At 34.2% G+C, this 19,887-nt stretch overlaps 1 protein-coding gene across 1 annotated transcript in view; it reads left to right on the plus strand.

Moving 5' to 3' along the window:
• Nucleotides 1-19,887, plus strand: part of LOC120326923 (uncharacterized) — a 64,807-nt gene that overhangs the window by 8,166 nt on the left and 36,754 nt on the right. Inside the window, exons 3-4 of the mRNA XM_078111482.1 lie at nucleotides 17,998-18,061; nucleotides 19,577-19,738. Of these exons, the coding sequence (XP_077967608.1) occupies nucleotides 17,998-18,061; nucleotides 19,577-19,738 (226 nt within the window). The remainder of the gene's footprint in view (nucleotides 1-17,997; nucleotides 18,062-19,576; nucleotides 19,739-19,887) is intronic.

Genomic DNA, 19,887 nt, shown 5'->3' on the forward strand with positions numbered 1-19,887 from the left:
GTTTATTCCTCCTCTTATTGGGCAAATATTTGAGTACGCCTATTCGTCGACTTTGAATATATTATTTACTTCATTTACGTCAATGAGCGACCAGATTGTAAATAAAAATCGTTACCTAACTATCAAGAATCTTCGCATTGCCGACAAATTCTAGTAGTAGGGAACCCATTGTTTTTCAACTCCTTCACGTTGTTTTGGTATAAGCATGGGATCTATCTAAGCATTATCATTAGGATCAGTTCATGTTTGTTATAGTTTATGTGTGATATAATTATGATCGCAATACCTGGAAACATCGTTAAAATTTACCCGATTTTATTTCGAGTATAAAATCTTTATCATCCAATTAATATTATTGGTCTTTTTGACGCACGTTGCTATCGCAAGTCTATCCTCAAGTTTTCAAATATTTGCTTTATAATAAAACACTTCCTCTTGCTCAGATGATGTGTTTGCGTTAGGATTGTAATTTTTGAATTGAAATATTTTATCGACCACCGGTTATGTAGGAGTTATGTTCGGGGTTGATATTAATCGAATAGTGGTGTGATTTGTACTAATTAATCTGGATTATCACCTGTGCAAATGATATGTAGCCTAATTATATACGAAATATGGTAATAAGGAGTTTTTTGCCAAACATTTTTGGTACGTCATTGCCCTGGTGAGGAACATACTTGAAAAATGTGTACTCCCGTATTGTGTGTACTAGGTTAGGTTTAGGCCATAATATTATTCCGATTTTCCCTAATTTACTTTTAATACGAATTCGGTGACTGTCTGTGTTAGCCAAGTGAATATATCCCCTGCCCATAGGTTTCAGTCCCTTTACACAACTTGATGTAAAACAGGCGAACAAACTTAGTTACCTCCATATTGGGACACACATTCTGGAGCGCCGAAAAATGTACCGGTACAACATGATTTATTTCGTATGTAAGATGTCCTAGGGCCTGGGGGTAATGACCCAGAACTTTTAAAAACTAGTTTGAAGCAACAATCTTACTTCCCATACCACTTGTAATACTTCATCCACTTGCGGCTTTGTGAATTTTTAATACAAGATGATATACACAAGAAATTTCGCATCATTCATGTTTCTATTAATTATTTATGCAGTGACGTCAATTGCCCCAAACTGTCGGATAACGGTAGAGATAATGTGTCTGCGCATTGATTATTACACACACTACCTTACCAGCCTTCAAACGAGATAAAATTATGAAAATAAGCGGAAATTTTTTGAATTATACAGAAGATACAAGAAGAATGAAATTAAGACTATTGATAATTTGCTATGTAAAATATAGGAATCGAAGTTGTTCAGCCTTTTCTAATAATATTAAACTAAGAATGACCGATTTATATCTTGGGTTTATGTTTTAGTGTTTGTGACGCAACAACGATTGACACATATTTAATTATTAAAATTAAGACACTTATACATAAATGACTTTATACTCAAACCAAAGCCTTAAGCTCTCAACCGAGAGTGAAAAACACTGGTAGGCCTATAATACTTATCTTCAACCATTGAGGCCACAAATCCACAATCTACATGTAATTGTGTCAATCAGTGTCAGCAGAAGCACAAGTAAATAACAATAAGAGAATTCTCGAGTTTAAATTTGACGGAGAAGCGGACTCTAAAGTTGTTCCTCGAAAAATCTTAGAACAAAAATTGATTAATAAGCGACGAATTTTGACAAAATTACATTTGGAGTAAATTACTGGCAAATTTGTTTTCTGTATTGGAAGTGTCCTTCTGCTGTTATAGATGGTCAACTGCCCCATTGTCTAACACGCTAAAAATGCGAAAGGTTCCGAATTAATATTTAGGCTATAGTGAAACGGTTTGGCATATTGAACTTGCCAAAATAAGACTTGGTAATTATTTTTAAACATGTTTGCAAGTATTTTATAGATTCGAATATCCCAATTGAACTCGGATTGAAAATCTGATTTATAATTTCAAAATCTTTTTAGTGAAAATTTGTCAATAACTTGTTTACTGCACATGATCTAAATTACGCCACTTAGACGTCCTTGAGCTTCAGACGATTAATGAAGTGCACAAGGAGTTACTCATATCATTACCAACTGTGAATTAAGCAGCGTTTCAAAGCAATTTTGCAGTTATTATTTGCCGAAACATTTATTCTATGCAGAGTTAAGGGATAGAGATATTATGTGGCATTTTTACCATTTTTTCTCGCGAGATGTAATCATTTTAACGCCGTGTTTTGTACTATATACAATATTAACTTCAAGTTCAACTGCAGAAGTAGATTAGTATAAATCTAATCTACCGTTTAGAGCGTATAATTATTCTTTCAACTGTAACAAATTTCATTATTACAAGGACCAACTTCATTCCTCGCGGGCCTATTCGCCCTCAAAAAACGGAGAATCGAAATGTCGAACATGTGTTAATCATCATCCCATCACTCATAATTAAATTCCATTTCGTGCAAGCTCGTAATTTCGAAACAGGACAATGGAATCTTTAAATTGGCGTTTTATATCTGGTATGTTAACAACCATCATCTAATGCAGCATTCAATCAGGTTCAAAAACACCGAAATTGTTTTGCCAAAAGAAAAATTTTCGTGCGAAAATTTTTCTAAATTTGTGGCATTTGATTAAAATATATGAAAAAGAATTATTGACAATTTGTTGATTATTTTTGCCAGACGTTTAAACATCTTCTTCAATACGTATGTCACATTTTGTTAAAATAGTATTATCAGAAATGTATTTATTTAAGTGTCCTCTTTTCCATGGATTCTGTGGCGAATATGGTTTTGCATGGTGTTTAGTGTTGATATTTCACCAGTTGCAAATATACTTGGATGATTAGAATCCTCGTCTACTGGTACGATGCCGACTATTTTATATTTTTAGTTTCTACCGTGAATAATAACAATTGTATCTTTTCTCATACACGACATCCCACTGAGTTGAGGCGAATTTGACAAAAGAAGCGAAAAAATTAAATCTCACTAGTGAAGCCGAAGGAAAATTTTCAACAATAAAGATATGAACGATTTTACTCGGTCAAATGAGTGCTCTCTCGGTTATAATATATTTGTAAGCTTAGTTTTGTTCACAAAGAGCATCCGATTCGTAAATAGCTCTCACTAATTTGAAAATAATGGGGTTACGATCATTGGGTATATTCACAAAATGGCGTGCTAGTCAAACGATCTTATTCTAATCGTAGTGGCGTGGGCCGGCGCGCGAACAAAATAACGCTATATTTTACTACTTCGCCAGCGTTAGGTTCAATAGTACACAAATGAAATAGCGATCGAGGATAATCCATTAATTCACGGGGTCTTTACATGCAACCGCCCCCACATTTGTGGCGTTTCAGTACGTAGTATTTACGATCGATGACCCAGTCAATACTTGGACTTGTTTTTTTTTACTTGTCCCCATGTACTTGGAAGTTGTCACTGTTACTGAATATATATATTGAATGAAATGACAAGATCGTGTATTCGGCACCTATAGCAATGGTAAAGATCGCGTTCTACACACAATGGGGAGTTACACCTGGATTTGTCGTTTTTCCTCAGCGGTTCACACAGAGTGCAATGGGCAAATGATATGTTAATAGATTTAGCCTGTCACCACCCTAAGCCGTAGATCATAACCTAAAATAATTCCGAGATAACCGAGTTAAATAGCGACACTAAGACTTGAAAATGGGGTCAAGCGTTATTAATTTGCAGTATTGGCAGCCTTTGACGTTAAATGCAAGTTTCAAATAACTCAGAATTAGTAACAATGATCCCACGGATTTTTATTTGACTATAATCACGGGTAAGGGCTTAGATATTGCGTTAGTGTAAACGGAGTTGTCAATGATGGTTTTCAAACTAAGTGGGTGACAAGGATTGTTTTAGTAAAAATGATAAATGTCCCCTCAGGATATATCTCACTCGTCAAGCTTATGATGCTGATCGCTTGTTGTCTGTGCTAGTTTCGTTTCCATAAACGTACATCCATAAAATGGTCGTTGAATTGATCTTAATTGTTTTGTAGGCTCTATGTACTTGATAGTAATATTGAGATATTTTTATCTGTTTGTCGTATTTTGATGAATGAATAATTGGTATAATTAAATGCTGCATGCCAAATAATTGCAAAAAATCTTCATAACGATTATCGGATTGTGGTGAAATAACAGACAGTCATGAAAATACAGCGACAGTGTTACCGCAGCTAAATTTCCCTGGTCAAAATATCTTGATAATTTATTCGAAGTCGGTTATGTGAGCTGCACATGGGACAATACGGATTGTTTTATTCAAATTTATTTATAAAAATTCGTGACACCACGTTCGGTGGTTGATGCTTTCATAGCTCTGCAGTTATGACTCGTGACAAGAAAATAGCTTTGTGGCGAATAAGATACCGTAATAGCATTTGCTGGCACTTTTTCTGCTAGCTCATTCTGGAAAGTTACGACGTAGCCACAACTTGATGAAAATTACCACAAGACCAAACGTTCGTTTAATGCAAAGACGAGTTATAAATTTCGAGACGCAAACTAAATTTTCAACACTCGTCCTACTTAGTTACGGTTGCGTGTCAGAGGGCGTATGCACATATTTCTTGTCCCATTTTATTGAACTGTTACAACTCGTAAACCGTTATGCCCCCTGACGACGGATAAAAACAAGTACACTTCTTTTATTTAATAGTTTGACTAGACGTTCATTTTAACGGCACTTTCAAAATTTATTGCATAAAGTATCTTTTTGACATTAAATATCGTAATAGCTGTTTACTTGGTTGCCAAGGTTACGCTTGAACAAACAACCTACATTAACCTACCTGTGACGTAAGAAACGATTTACGACCCATCATTACCCACCACGAAAATCTCCTAATTAAGCAACATGTTTGAATACGTAGATTTGTCTTAGGACGAGCTCTAGGCTAATATTGCGATGTTTTTTTTTATGATACATTCCGAAATAAGATAGAAATGGCGTTTTAAATTGACATTACCATGCCATATTTTCATGTCGGGAAGTTCGACATTCAGACAGATAAAACGTACTCTTCAATTTTTCTAAGATGTATTGTCGTCATTTGCCGGTGACTTTTTGATTGGCGGTCGGTATTCATACATCAATATTTACTTCGATATGATCAAATATTTTCTAAGCAAACTATAATTACGTTATTATAACCTACGAGTAACGAAAGTAGGTGAAAAGGCAATGGTGATACCCTAACAAAGAGTTCTGCTTCATCGACCGCCGTTTTTTTCTCTGAGTATGGGGATTTAGTGTTTGTAAAACTGCCACACTGCCACACGAGAAAGCGAACCCTGGATTAAATATCTGCAAAGAATTTTGGATGCTCGTCAGCTGTATGCTAAACACATCTCATCTCTCTCGTCAATTTCTATTTTTGAAGGCCATTCTTGTTTTATATTTATGAAGGTGTTCTCAATGCTGTACCATTTTGAAACATATCTAAACCAAGTCAAAAGACTCGTCATTTGCGAAATAAGAACGGCCCATCTCTCTATATTTTTATAAAGGCTTTCTCTATACTTTCTTGATACTTTACCTACCATAAGAAGTGTCAGTCCTAATCTTCAGAGCAACAGCTTGATACACCTCAACTGTTAAGATAGCACGAACTTTTTGACCTCAAAATTCGTTTAAATTTAACCAATTGACCAACGGGGAGAGAATTTCACAACAAAAATCTCTCATCGTAAAATTTACTGCACTACTACAGCTTACAACCAATCAATCGTCTTCTTCGTCGAAATAAACCTGCTCGAAGTACAAGTCCAATTTAACAGAACAAAACCAGTTATTATTCCTGTTACACGTGATATACGAAATGTCACATGATCGTTTAATATAGACGAATTAATAAATGATACATTTTGTACCTATGTAGGTCAGGTTGAGGTAAACGATAAACAGTGGTTTATATTTTCCATGTTCATCTACCTATTTCAACACGCGAAACGCATAAATGATTCGTTCTGGAATAGACGACGATGACATAGCGAAATTGTATCGTTGTAAGAAATCCTATGTAATCGTTTTTTGCTACTATCTTCTATAGCAGCGACTTTTGTTTAGTAAAATAAACAATTTGAAAATGATTAATTCCTTCTTCGTCTACTAAAAATATTTTTTTTGTATGTTTTAATGCGTTTTTGAAGATTATTGCATTGAAGTAGTGTTGTTACGACGCCTGGCATTATTACCTCGTTTGTAACAGAATTAGAAAAATGTTTGTTTGCTTCAACGGTGTGTCTGTTCAAGTTTTTTGTAGTTTCTATCATCTTTACAACCAATAAACATTGCGTATTGTACATTGAAAAATGAACCCGAATAGGTCGCGTTGATAATTTATCATGGACTTCTGCCACAGTTTACCGCCAGTCGGCATTCTGCACGATTTTGTGATTCTTTGTTCGAGTCATAGCACCTTATCGATCGAATCTTAAATCAAGAGAAACGAGTGCTTATGACGTCAATGCGTGTTGACCAATCAAATGATTTATGTTTCAAAGTACAGTGATATTGACAACATGTTCTACTGTGTGTTTGAACTGTCAAATGCCATATCGTCGTCGTCGGATATTTTCTTGATGTTTTAATGTATTCAAATTTGATTTAGATTACTACTTAAGTAAATCGCTTGAGTTATATGGTGATAAAAGGACATTGTGCCAAATTGCTTATCTGGAAATCGTTTATTTTTTCATATCGAGAACGAATTCTTACATTTGAGTAAGCCATTGGGACCTAAATATCTATTTTCTACTCGTTATGATTGCCTTTCCAACAGATATATGGCGGGAATTTGTCACTGCAAAATTTTTTCGCGAGTGAGAAGAGAACTGCAAACATTAACTGCTCAGCAGAAACCATATCGATTCTTCAGTTTTACTGAAAGCTTTTAAAGTTATGTGTATAATTCGAGTTTTTTTTTTTTTTAAAATAAACTTTTTTAGGTTGGCTTACCAGTCAAAGTTTAAAAAGATGTTCACCAAAGTATTCCATTAAAACGTTAGGGAGGCCATTTTTTAGAATAAAGCTATGCTATCAAGTCTTCAAAACAGGAACCTTATCTATCGGCTTTCGAAATTTTTCTTAAGTATTCATGAATCGCTATTGGCAATTCGTTTTTGTAACTGGCCGCACCGGCGTTCCCCTCCATTGTCAGGTCATACACGTAATCGCATTTTTTTTCATTCCGTCTGAACTTTATTTTTTAGTCTACTTGACTTCCATTAATTAGGGGTGACGGCGCATCGCGAATCTTGTGAATTGTTGAAAATGAAAGTACATGAATATTAAATCGGTATGAACCGTCCGCCTGGCCGTTACACAGATTGTACCGATAACACCACATTGATTTGAAATGTCATTTCGGTCACGTTCTCTGTAATTTGCAGTCTGCATCACCCATGCCATGACTAAGCATTTAAATGACTGACCCACTCTAATCCTACCACTTGAAGACAAGCAATGCTTTCATTTTGTTTTATGTACCGGCTCAGAAATTTTTGTGTTGCAAAAACACGCCACAACTTTCAATGATTCTTTATTAAGAGTTTACACGCCGAGTATTTCATGATCTCATGTTTTTTTTTCTATGTTCCCTCCGATATTATCAGATGGGACCAAGTTTTGTCGCGATTGCCAGCCTGGATTACGGTAGATTAATGCTTGATTCAATTTTCGCCTTCGATTCGATTTAACCTTTCTTCAAGAAGTTATATCTCCAGAAATAATGTCTGCACTTTTCAAGACTATTGTTATTGAACCTGCCAGTGAATCTACTAAATATTTATCAGCGCATTTCATTATTTATTTCTCATTTCCATTAAACTGTCAAATAAATCACCACGCCAATGACATTTTCGTGTATTATGAATTCCTGTAAGAGACAATACACGCCTTATAAAACGACCAGAAATCGGACGTTTTTATGTCACAAAATCGATTTTGATGAGCTGATATTACTGTAAATTCGTTACGTTATGTCAAAAATGTCAATATAATGACCCACACAGGCTCATTGTATTGTACTGTGGGTTAATGTCCACCAGGTTTAAATAGATACTTGAGGGCTACGTTAGCCATGGTCTAACAGACTAACACCCATTAATATTTCACACATTTTCTCTTCAATTAGCCATTATCTTTCTGCTAGATTGTCTGTTCATTAATTAAGCAGGATATATTCACATCAACTGCAGATGAACCGTTCACTTGTTTCTAATCACACAAAACACCTGTTCATAAGCAAATAAACGCGCGAAATGTATGGTTGTAAACTTGTAATAACCCAAAATATTGTAAAGCCCCAAGTTGACAGTTTAGTCGAGGTAAATTCCGCAAAGAAGGAATACATTCGCTTTCAAGAAAGTGATTTTTTTGTACTGCTGTTCGAAACTATTACACAGCTAAACATGTTTGAATTCGACAAAGCCATAATATGATATTATGTAAGCCATCTTGACAATATATCCATATATTGTGTTGTTGTGAGGATCGTTCGGCACAGTTGAAACTCTTCTTTGGGCTCTGCAGAAGTATGTGTACCAATATGGAGGTAACTAATTTTGTTCACCTATTTTACATCAAGTTGTGTAAAGGGATGGAATCCTTTGGGCAGGGGGGCCATTCACTTGGCTAACACAAACAGTACTCGAACTTGTAATAGAACTAAAATAAGGAAAATCGGAATAAAATTATGGCCTAACCCTAACCTGGTACATATACTACGGGAGTACTCTTCTTAGTGTGTATACAGGTCACAGTCGAGCTTTCATATCTGCTTATTTCATTGTTAGTAAGTAAATATATATATTTAAATATGAAAATCTTCACGATGAGACTCTGTTGGCGTTTGTTAATCCACCGGCCCATATACTTAATCCCAACAAAAGATACGTCCGTCGTCCCACATCTCTTATCACAACACATCATTTTCGAGCACAATTGTCACGTCGGTTTGACGTCATGTTAGCGTGGCTGGCAGCTACGGTTTCGTTATTATTTTACCATTGCTTCGATGCGGAACAACCGATATTTCTTAAACCACATTTGCGACCTGTAGTGAGTTTACTATGTTCAAAGGCGCGACAATGCTGTTCCAATTTTTTTTTTGATCACCGGACTTCAATTGAATATTGTGAATCGCCGCCACTGCAAGTTCTTTCAGATTGTTGTTTATCTCAAACTCTTGAAACGACTTCGCTCTTCATAAATGAGTCATCGTTGACCCTCCCAAGAGATTATGCCCAGGGGCCAATGATGACGTCAAATCTCTATTGATCGAAGCGTTAGCAATAACAGAATCCACAATAATCATTTTATTGTTATATGAAAATACATTTTTATATTAGCATTATATTCATTTTCAAAACACAAACAAACATTGCCCAGTTCAACCACAATAACTCTTTGAATCACGTAATAACCACTTTCTGTTTTATTAAACATGAAAGTTTAATTGTGTTTAGATGAGTGTAAATAAACTTGTGTCAAAGTCTACAGAACGGCTGTTTTGTCGTTTGTTTCGGGTCCGTTGCACCTGGTTAGACCTGTGTTCAATTATCGCTCGTATGACGTCATAGTAAATGCATTTCCAGTCAACCCGCCAAAACTCTATCGATCAGCTGTTGTTTCAATAAGGGCATTTTCGAATATGAACAAATATGGAAATTAATTATATGTAAAATTAGTATTTTTGTGTTTGATAGGATATTTATTCGAAAATCCGTGTGTGTTTGACATTCAAGGAATTGTGTTGTCATGTTTCCATTTTATTATTACATTGTTCAAAAACTGACATCCGAGGATAATTCTTACGTTTTGTCGAACCAAAAATGAATTATTATTCATTTTTTATTTGGCCATTATGTCAGACCAACTCACTCTTTGAAAAATTATATTTCAGTTCACAGCACGTTAAAATGGCGAATATATATTTGCGAATTTAAAACCCCATCGTTAATTTTGTATTTTCTACTTTATATAGTAGACTCATGCAATGTGTAATTTTGGTCTTTTTTCGTCAGCTACAGAGATTTGATATGAAAGAAACATGCACTCAAGCTTGTGTCAAATATAATAATAATTCGCTTTTTGAAAGTTTTAAGTTACTGCACGAATATCGCCATATATACTTCCTGTCCCTTTCCAAGGTGCTTTTTCGTTTCGAACCAACGTCAATTGTCTTATTTTAATTTGCATGCATACAATATAACTAAATATACTGTCAAAAGAAGCGGAAGTTTCACTAGAATATAACAATGTGTAACTTAATGATTTTGTAAGCAGATTTCTACTATATGTCAAATTAACTTAGTGAAAGTGTTGTCTAAATTTGAATATATATATACCGGTATGTTAGTGACCTCGCAACACATGGTTTTTCAGTGTCATACATCGTCAGCAAATTCAGGATTCAAATTATGAAGGACGTGTTTACCATATAAATATTGTTTATTGTGTTTAAAATTACTGAGTAATGCATTTACTTCTATAAGTGATAAGGCGATAAATGACGCGATCTTACGTTGTAGCTTTCGTCATTTACTTCAACTGGTCGAGTTTCAATCCAATTTGCGTTTGTTTTAATCAATATTTAGACGCGTTTACATCACAAGCCGATAGTTGCAATGATAGTTTTACATTTGCCAATCACGTTTTGTGTAAACATTTTCTGTAATGACGTTTTCACATATTTCGGGGACGAATGTCATTTTGGAAAACTTGTTACGCATTAGAATTAGTATTGTGGAAATGACGTATGCTCAGTAATGCCTCCCTGTCAGTTCATTATGTGTATCATATCTCTTCCATTAAGTTCATCCTTCAAAGTGTAGTAGTCATTCCTAATCAAAACTCCCAAATACCTATTCGCAAGCGTGTTTCTATCTTAGCGTAGCTTAATGATCTTTTTATTGGCTTCGGTAATACATTGTATGCTGTATATACATTACTACGTGGAAATGATCACTTTTTTATTCAAGATATATCGTTACTTATCAGATAACATTGTCTAGTGGCAATTAAATCATAATTAGGTAATACAAAATATCATTTGAATAAGCAGCCCCCGAGGACTGTACGATTTTAGTGCATCATTGAAATGTTTAAAATAACCAGGTTATAAGAGTACATGTGTATCGGAAAAGAAAAAAATCATAGAATAACATGAAAAATTAGAGATCTATTTTAATTATCATATTGTTAATAATTGAGTTTCGAAACTTGGTTTTACTGACGAGCGAAAAATTTAAATAATAAAAATTCGTAATTATTTGTTTCACATTTGTTGCAAGTCACATGCGTATTATTCAAACAAATATCAGTAGACTTGTGCAAATCCGACTATGTTCTGCCATATAACTGTCAAAATTCATAGCGAGTATAATATGATCTGTATACTTGTTTATTGCATTTCAAATTGAATTAAGATACGATTAGATAAGTTACGATCTGACATTTACGATTAGATGCGTCTTTTGATAAGAAATTCACGTATGAGGAAAACGATTTTCATATAGGGCGAACGGCCCAAGCTGTGTCTGAAGTTTCACTTTTTTTCTGGAAGGAATGTTTTATCGGTTTTTGTTTGAAAGATGTAATTTTACCGCGTGGAATAAACATTGATTCAAAATGGACGATTTAGAAATTTTTATAATTTAAATGCAGAATATCTGGGAAAGAAGATAATGTGCTCGAAACCAATTTATCGAAAATATTGCTGCAACTAGAATATCTGCGTTTAAGTTTCCACGCGTAAATTCCACACGTAAATTCTCCCCAGACGCCAATTATCACCTCAAGTAAACGACATTTGAAAGTTTGTTATTATTTTGTTGATTGTTTATTTTGATTTCCCTTTAATCCGTTTTGATAGAAAACATGATTTGTGAATCGTGGTCTTTCCAATAGCGATTTTCTCCGAGATATTGTGGTTGGTTTTGCGTACATTTACTTGGGACATTAAGTACAATGCCAAGTTCTAGAACGAAGGACGTAATAGTAAATATAAATATAATAACAAATGAAAGGGGGTTGCTTATTTTCTTTCGCCCAGGGTTGTTCACACGTAACGTCTATTGGCTGAAACCTAATAAATGACTAATTGGGCACCTAATGCCGTAACCACCCCAGGGGCCTGATTTACTCTTGTTGTCGACTTTTATGCAAATGCAAACGTATCGCTCTGTTGACGGACAACTAATTCAAAACCCCATATATCGTCAACAAAAACAAATTTTTCATTTTTTGCACGATTAAGATTGTTTTATATGTCACATAAATCAGAATGAAATTATGGCCTAACCCTACCCTGGTACATAGACAACGGAAGTACCCTATTTCAATCATTTTCTTTTACCCGCCATTCATTGCTCTTGTCATTCTTGTACTACACATGCTTTTACGTCATATTTTTTTATTGGCGCATCTTTTTGGCATTTTGTTAATCCATATATATTACATGTATTAATTGTGTAAGCGGTTTGAACTGTCTGATAGGTTCAAATTTTGTATTTCTTAGAACCCGAATGTAGGAACTATGAACTAGGTAACTATTTGTGCCAACCTCGCGGCTGAGTTCCATGCTTCCTTGTTAACGCCGCTAGCTAAAATATGAATTTGGTATATGGTTGCATTCAATACAGGTATTTGTGATAAAAGCATGTTTATCCGATATTCTGATGGAACTGCCTTATTTTGACATTTAGTCATCCACGTTATTTTGATTAATATGCGACAAGGTACCGAATACCAGACCGCCATGTTATATGGATTATAAGATTATCTTGTTGTCAAAACACAAATTCGATCAACTCCGACATGACCGCAGACGATATACTATTCGGTAAACGATCGTGATGGGCAAGAGTTGGGTGCGTTATTGAACAACGAATAGGTACCCCATCTGATACGTTATCGTAATTTTCTCAACGATCGATCAATGAAACTTAGTCAATAAATGTGAACTTTCGATTTTTAGTGACGTACTGGGTGGGAAAGCACCGCACAATGTAAAGTGATTTATTGTAAGAGCTTGGGTATCTGCTTTCATTAATTAGACTTCATCGTACAGACGTACACCCACTCGGCAATATTAAGCGAATAAGAACTGTAGTTATAGTTTCTGTTACCATTGCCACCTTATTGATACGGATACGCAATCGTACTGTCCTATTTTTTCGTGCTATTCTAACAACACACGTTAAAACAAATAACATAGAAAAGGCATGCCTGACAATAATGATTCGTCGTGTAAAGTTTGTTGTTATTAAATTAAGTGATATAGTGGATATCATTTTGAAAAGGTCTCGAGACATGCACTCCGATGACCTTCAGATAGTGGGTTTTGCTTTACTTCGTTCGCTTGTATGATATGGTGTCCGTTACGATCGGTTACATTAGTGTACATTTCTTTGGTCCTACTCCAAGCCAGTCCGGAGCATAATGAGTTGAAGTCCAGAATACGCACGAAAATTATTTTTATGTTTGTTATTTAACAATATTTAATCAATCATCATAACGACTTGAGTATGTTATCCGATGCAAGCAAAGAAATATTTCGGAAATTTTCATTTTATAATTGGAATTGATCAACTCACGTTAGAATATATAGGACCTAAAATCTGCTCAATTTCTTTGGCTGTTTTCTCAGTCGTAGACGGCGCTTGTCTCTTCTTACATCTTGTTATTCAGCGAAAAACCGTTGCTCCATTTTTCAGAAGACGAACTTTCCCACGAGCTAAAACATAAAATAATTAGTGCCGTTCAGCGATGAAAACAAATAATTATCCAAGTTTTCCAAATAATGAATATCGAGACCCGTGGACCGCGCTTATCGTTTCGTATGAAATCGTGTTATTCAACTAACGACGAAGTCCGTACTTCATTTTTCAAAACACGAACTTTACCCTAAAACTTGAGCTTCGAAGAATCGTTCAAGCCGCGAATGCAAACAAACATCCAAGGTTTTCCAAGTAATGAATATCGATAAAAACACGCAATAGATAAAATAAATGAGAAAGGAATTGACGGAGGAAAAAATGCATATTTTTCATGAAAACATCTTTTAATCAAAGCATAAGCATTAATCCACGCGCCAAAAATTACAGGTTTTAAAGGAGAATGGACTACTACGCCGCCGTATCGAATCTTGACATTAAACTTCATTAATATTGAAAAGTGATAACGTCCAATATTTGATGTTGATAATAATCGTAACTCGCCACACACATGATATCAATCGGAATAAAATGTTGATACAGAGCGACCGCAATCGCACCGAAACGTTCCTACAGTTTGCATCGTGCCGACGCCAAATCGGGCGCATTTTTTTAGCCGCCGACCTACTGTAAAATATGACGGCCTGCTACGTGGGGGTATATTCAAATTTCGATTGGGACCATATAACAACCCCTACACCTAACATTGTCTCGTCTCTCTGCCCATCAGATAAGGGTAGCGTGATGTCATTGTAATAGCATACATGTATACAATTTGATTTTATCAAACTCCGATGGTTGGGTCTGGCAAGTCTGTAACTTTAGCGCATTTCGCTGCGTGTTACATTTTGTTGATAATAGTTACACGAGAAAGCGTTGCTTCACTTAGAACTAGACAATGTAACCAAGGTTGTCCTCAATTCTCACAATGGATGGTTGTTACTCCATTACCAATGGTCAGCAAACTACACGCCAGGATTCCCGCAAATATTATTATAGCCCTCTGATGGCTTTGCCTTCAGGAGAAAATGTGTTCCAACCACGGCGTGCATTGATTGTATGTTTGGTTGAAGCTCGCTTGCTTCAGAATAGATTCATCTTTTCATTTTGGTATTATTACGGGGTTTTACGAACATGTTGTTTGTTTGGTACATGGGTCTGAATACCTTTACCTACACATGCGTCCTCTCATTAGTAATAACTCAATTAAGAGCTGTCAATTAAATAATTGAATTAAACGTAATACCACGTTAATCCCGTTCACCAAATCCCCGATGACTCTGACGCGCACCAGTGACGTATGCACGCAACCTTGCAAAGATTAATTTTACCTTGTAAAGAACCCATTGAGAATAGCTATGTGCACCAGTCACCAATCCCACTACCCACACTCAAACCGCATAGCTATAAACATACATACTTTTCTTACTTTAATCAAGCTATAAATGAATAAAACAATCAGGGGCCATCTCCGGCCTGCTATAGGCAAAAATACAATTGAAATTTGAAAAATTTCCTCTTGGGAATTTTGCTTCAAACGTCATAGATGGCTATGTCTCCTTTATTAAAATATGATTGTTATAATACTTGTCTTTAATATGGTTTCTATAAAACATTCCTTTGCTTTAACTGAAGCTGAAAGAGCTGCCATAAACAAGTGTTAGTCACAGCACAAATAAAATTCCTGAGTAGGGGGTACTCTCAATGGAATAGGTGGCCTTTAAAATTTTGTTTTGCATTACATTAGTTTTGATTAGGAAATATTATATTATTTGATACTGCGACATTATCATAAAAAATCAAATCGCAAATTTCACAACCTATTAAAATACAACTCACTTGGTATCTTGGAGAAAAAGTTTATGGATGGTATCAGTCTTTGCCATAAAATTCATCCATGGTTCAAGTTTAAACATGATATTTTATTCCATTTTACATAATTTCTCAATTCAAAAAATTTCATCTAATTTTTTTGCAATTTGAAAGAAAACACTTTTTTTACATAGAAGATAGAATCATATGTAAATCATATGCTTCCTGATATTTGTAATAGAACTCCTGGTGTTTTCACTAGTTTTTCAGGCAAACTGTTAGCTGCTGTCACATATCAAACAAGGAAGTATACAATTCATTACATGATAACTGGTTTTGAAACTATTTTTGAATTTTGACCTTTCTGTTCTTCCTTCTACAAACAGAATATTAAACATATCATTAATTCTAAATAAAACCAACCACTTGATTATGTTTATCATTCGTATGCTATTTCAAGGAATGAAGATGTAAAAATAATATTCTTTGATTTGATGTGTATTGTAGGCTATATATCACATATTCACATTGTGTCGTAATAAATATAAATTGCTTTTATTAAAAACGAATGATATATTTTTTCGAATGCTATCTAAATAATATTTTTGGATTAAGAATTTTTTATGTATTCTCTCGGATTAGGATCTGGTTATTTAATATATATTCAACCTAGAAATCAGTGTATTTATAGAAGAGTTAGGATATCGAATTGATTTTTATGCTTTCTTGCGGTTAGCAGTAGTTACCGTAAATAAGCGTGGTTATGATTTGAACAGCATAATATTTCAATTACCAGTTTGTGGAATTTCATTTTTGACATAAAAATATTCTGAATCATTCTTAATATAAAAAATTTACTCTGTATAGAATATGATCAATTTACATATATTTGAATGTTCGCTCGTACATTGGTTTGAACATCGTAACATCATCTAGATGTGTTATAAGTGTTATTGTTATTAACAATCTGGATGAAATAGATTGACATCTGAGCTTTTTCCTTATGTACCGGTAAAATACCGACTATTCCCTTTAGCTTTTGTTTCTCTACAATGCAAATGTCACAGTGAGAGGAAATGAGAGTCGCAACAGACACTTCCTGATAGGTCACACATGTTAATGAGAAGAATGTTATGATTCATATTTTTCTCATTTCTAAAGTCTGATGAGAGATATCACTCCCTGATTGTATTACCCGCTTCCAATACCTTATTCATTTGAATATGTTTTATCAGGGGTATCTCAAATATAATGAATAATTCAATCGATTCGAAATTATTTACCGTGTATCTGACTTTCTCAATTCTCGATAGTTCTAGAGGAAATTTATCATTCTGAGCCGTTGAAGTCTGCCAGTATGACAAAACACATCTTCGTTCAATTTCTGTAACTGTAAAAATTGAGAACCATGTTCTATTTTGAACGTGGTCCAATTTGCAATATATTTATATATCCCATTTTCGGAAACATTTTTCACTTACCGTATTTACATTGTACTCGGAAAGTCAATCATTTGGTATCTTCTGCTGTTCTTCTGTAATTTGTGTAATTTTCCCAATGAACTTATGATTCGATATATCATTTCTCAAATAATGTTAGGGAAAATCATCTAGAAAAGTCCATAGCTGAATTGTCTATTATTCTCAAATTATACACTGAATTTAATCTCAAATATGATGAGAAATAAAAAAAATGTTACACAAGACAAATATTATTTTTTCCCTTCAGTTTTTACAGCAATCTAAATTCTTAAATTATGGTAGTTAATTTTCTAAAAGGATTATTTTGTTAATTTATTTAATCTAAGGGCCATAAGGGGTAACGTAACTTGTTTATGATGTGTTAAAGCGATACAAATACTATAACAGTTTATGTCCCTTAGTAATCAATTCACCTTTTGTACTACAGATTAATTGTTTGGCTTGTTATTGTGGTATCAGTTTCATAAATGTGTTTTTTTGTTATGTGCTACTACAATTCAATTGAGCATTCCACACATAGCATGAATATAAAGATGCTAATATGCTAGATAATTATAGGCCTAACCTGTATGAAGTTTGAAGTCAGCTCTGATTAGTCAGGTTAACACAGGAAATGAAGCAGTCAACTATCAACAATCTGTATAAAGTTGCAAAATCAATTTTTATTGTCTAGACCAGGTGTACATCAGTTAAAGGTCAACCCAATCTTTCTGATAGTTGAGTGTTCTATGTACTTCTCTTTAATTATTGAAAATTTGCGCACTGCGAAAAGGCCCCCCTAAAACCTCACCTATCTCTTAATCTAACTTGGTCTATTCCTCTTTATTTTACACTATTTTAAAATTAAATGCGCCTGTTCGTAAAGTAGGCTACTTATTTTATTTGTATATATGGAAGTATTTATTAATTTAATTTTTTTTTTCTTTTCAGGTCATGGAATCAGAGAAGATGCTTTACCTTGTAACTGAGTACGCAAGTAATGGAGAGATATTCGGTGAGTATTTATTGCAATTTCCAGCTTTGCATTATTATGCATACTGCAACTGCAAGGTTTCTTTAGTTTAGCATCATACTTTTAAAATGACCAGTTTCCAATTGTATATATTTTTCTAACTTTTTCTGTTGTGAAAACTCTTTATTTTATCAGTTTTACTTATTAATTTTATTTTGAATTGGGCATCGAACGAGAGATCATTCACAGTGTTCATCATGGGCATGGGGGTCGAGTTATTAATTCATGTTTTGATGCAATATTTTAGAATAAGCAAAATTGAAAAGGGGCCCAAAGGGGTTTTAACAAAAAAATTGGAGTGCATTCTTTGATTTACTGTAAAACTATTTCAATAAACATTCCAAGAAACATTTTGTCTCAGCAATGCAACAAAAACGATTACAAAAACGATCCATATGTCTAAGTCGTGTCCATGATTATTAGCCCTTCCAACTGCAAAGTTACTAATATTGGGAGCTGTTTTTACGGAGTTTATCGATTCATCATATATCCCATATTGGTTCGTCTGAGCTTCGTGATCATTCTATGTAAAAGCATTAAGTTCTGTTTCACAAATTCCACACAGTCTATTTGTCTCCATGTATCTATTAGTTTGCGGTTCTGAGAATTTTAAACTGGTGACCTGGTCTATAAGTTCATATTTCATATTAGATAAAAAAAATTTGAATATGGTGAGACAGACTAGCGTTTTTTTCGCATAATTTGTGATTTGTGGGTTTTTCAAGTTTCAAAAGTTGTTGGTGATAATATCTATTGAAATTATATTCCACTTATCAAGATAGTCGGTGGTTTCATTATAAACACTAATGTGTTGTCAAGATTGATAAATGACTGTCTTTGTTGGTTTCAAATATTTAATGTTTGAGGTGTTGTGGAATTCTTAGCTTTGCTAATGACTGTTGTTGTATCAAGTTGAGGGATTTCAGATTTAACTCTGGTTATTAAGCAAACTATGGCCATTTCCTCTGGGAAAAAATTTAACCTCATTTGCTTTGTGAGGCTCATGGCTCATTTCTCATTTGTGACTAGTAATTGAGACTTTTTGTAGTGTTTAGACAATATTGAAAAATCAATATTTCAGATAAAATAAATTATTGTGAAATTTTTGATTTTTTTCTTTTCGAAATCATGATTACTGCTGATTTATTTTGGAAAAATTGGGCTCATAAGTCATAACATAATTTTACAGTTATATCTTATTATTCATAATCGAAACTATTTAAAAGTTAGAATTCAACTCAAAAATCTGAACCCATAAATTTTTTGAAAACCGAATAGAAATGGAGAAAACTGAAACATTTGAACTGTTGTTCATGTGTGATTGTACCCAAAGGTTTCAGTAATTTAGGAGGCTTCACACAAAGTTATGTTCTTGCTAGAATAGGCCTATGTTCTTACCCAGGTTCTGTTTTTTTTAGTACACTGTACTAAATTTTTGACATGAACGTTCCCAGATTTTATGAGTGACTCGAGATGGAAAAGTTTCTCTTCTTTCAGATCACTTGGTTGCGCATGGTAGAATGACAGAAGAGGAAGCTCGAGGAAAATTCAAACAAATTGTCGCTGCAGTTTATTACTGTCATACACGTCATGTGGTTCACAGAGATCTGAAAGCTGAAAATTTGCTCCTGGATGCAGGGAAAAATATTAAGATTGCTGGTAATTCTCATTTTATCTTGCAATTTTTCTGTTGTTGAATAATATAAATTAAAAAAAGGGAAGGGCCTTGAAGGTTATAAAGCATAGTCCTTCAAATGCAAGTGTAGACTCCGGTATATGGTGCGATGAAACTTTTTGCTTAATTTATT

Source organism: Styela clava, chromosome 4 (genome assembly GCF_964204865.1).
Source record: "Styela clava chromosome 4, kaStyClav1.hap1.2, whole genome shotgun sequence".
Classification (NCBI taxonomy): Eukaryota; Metazoa; Chordata; class Ascidiacea; order Stolidobranchia; family Styelidae; genus Styela; species Styela clava.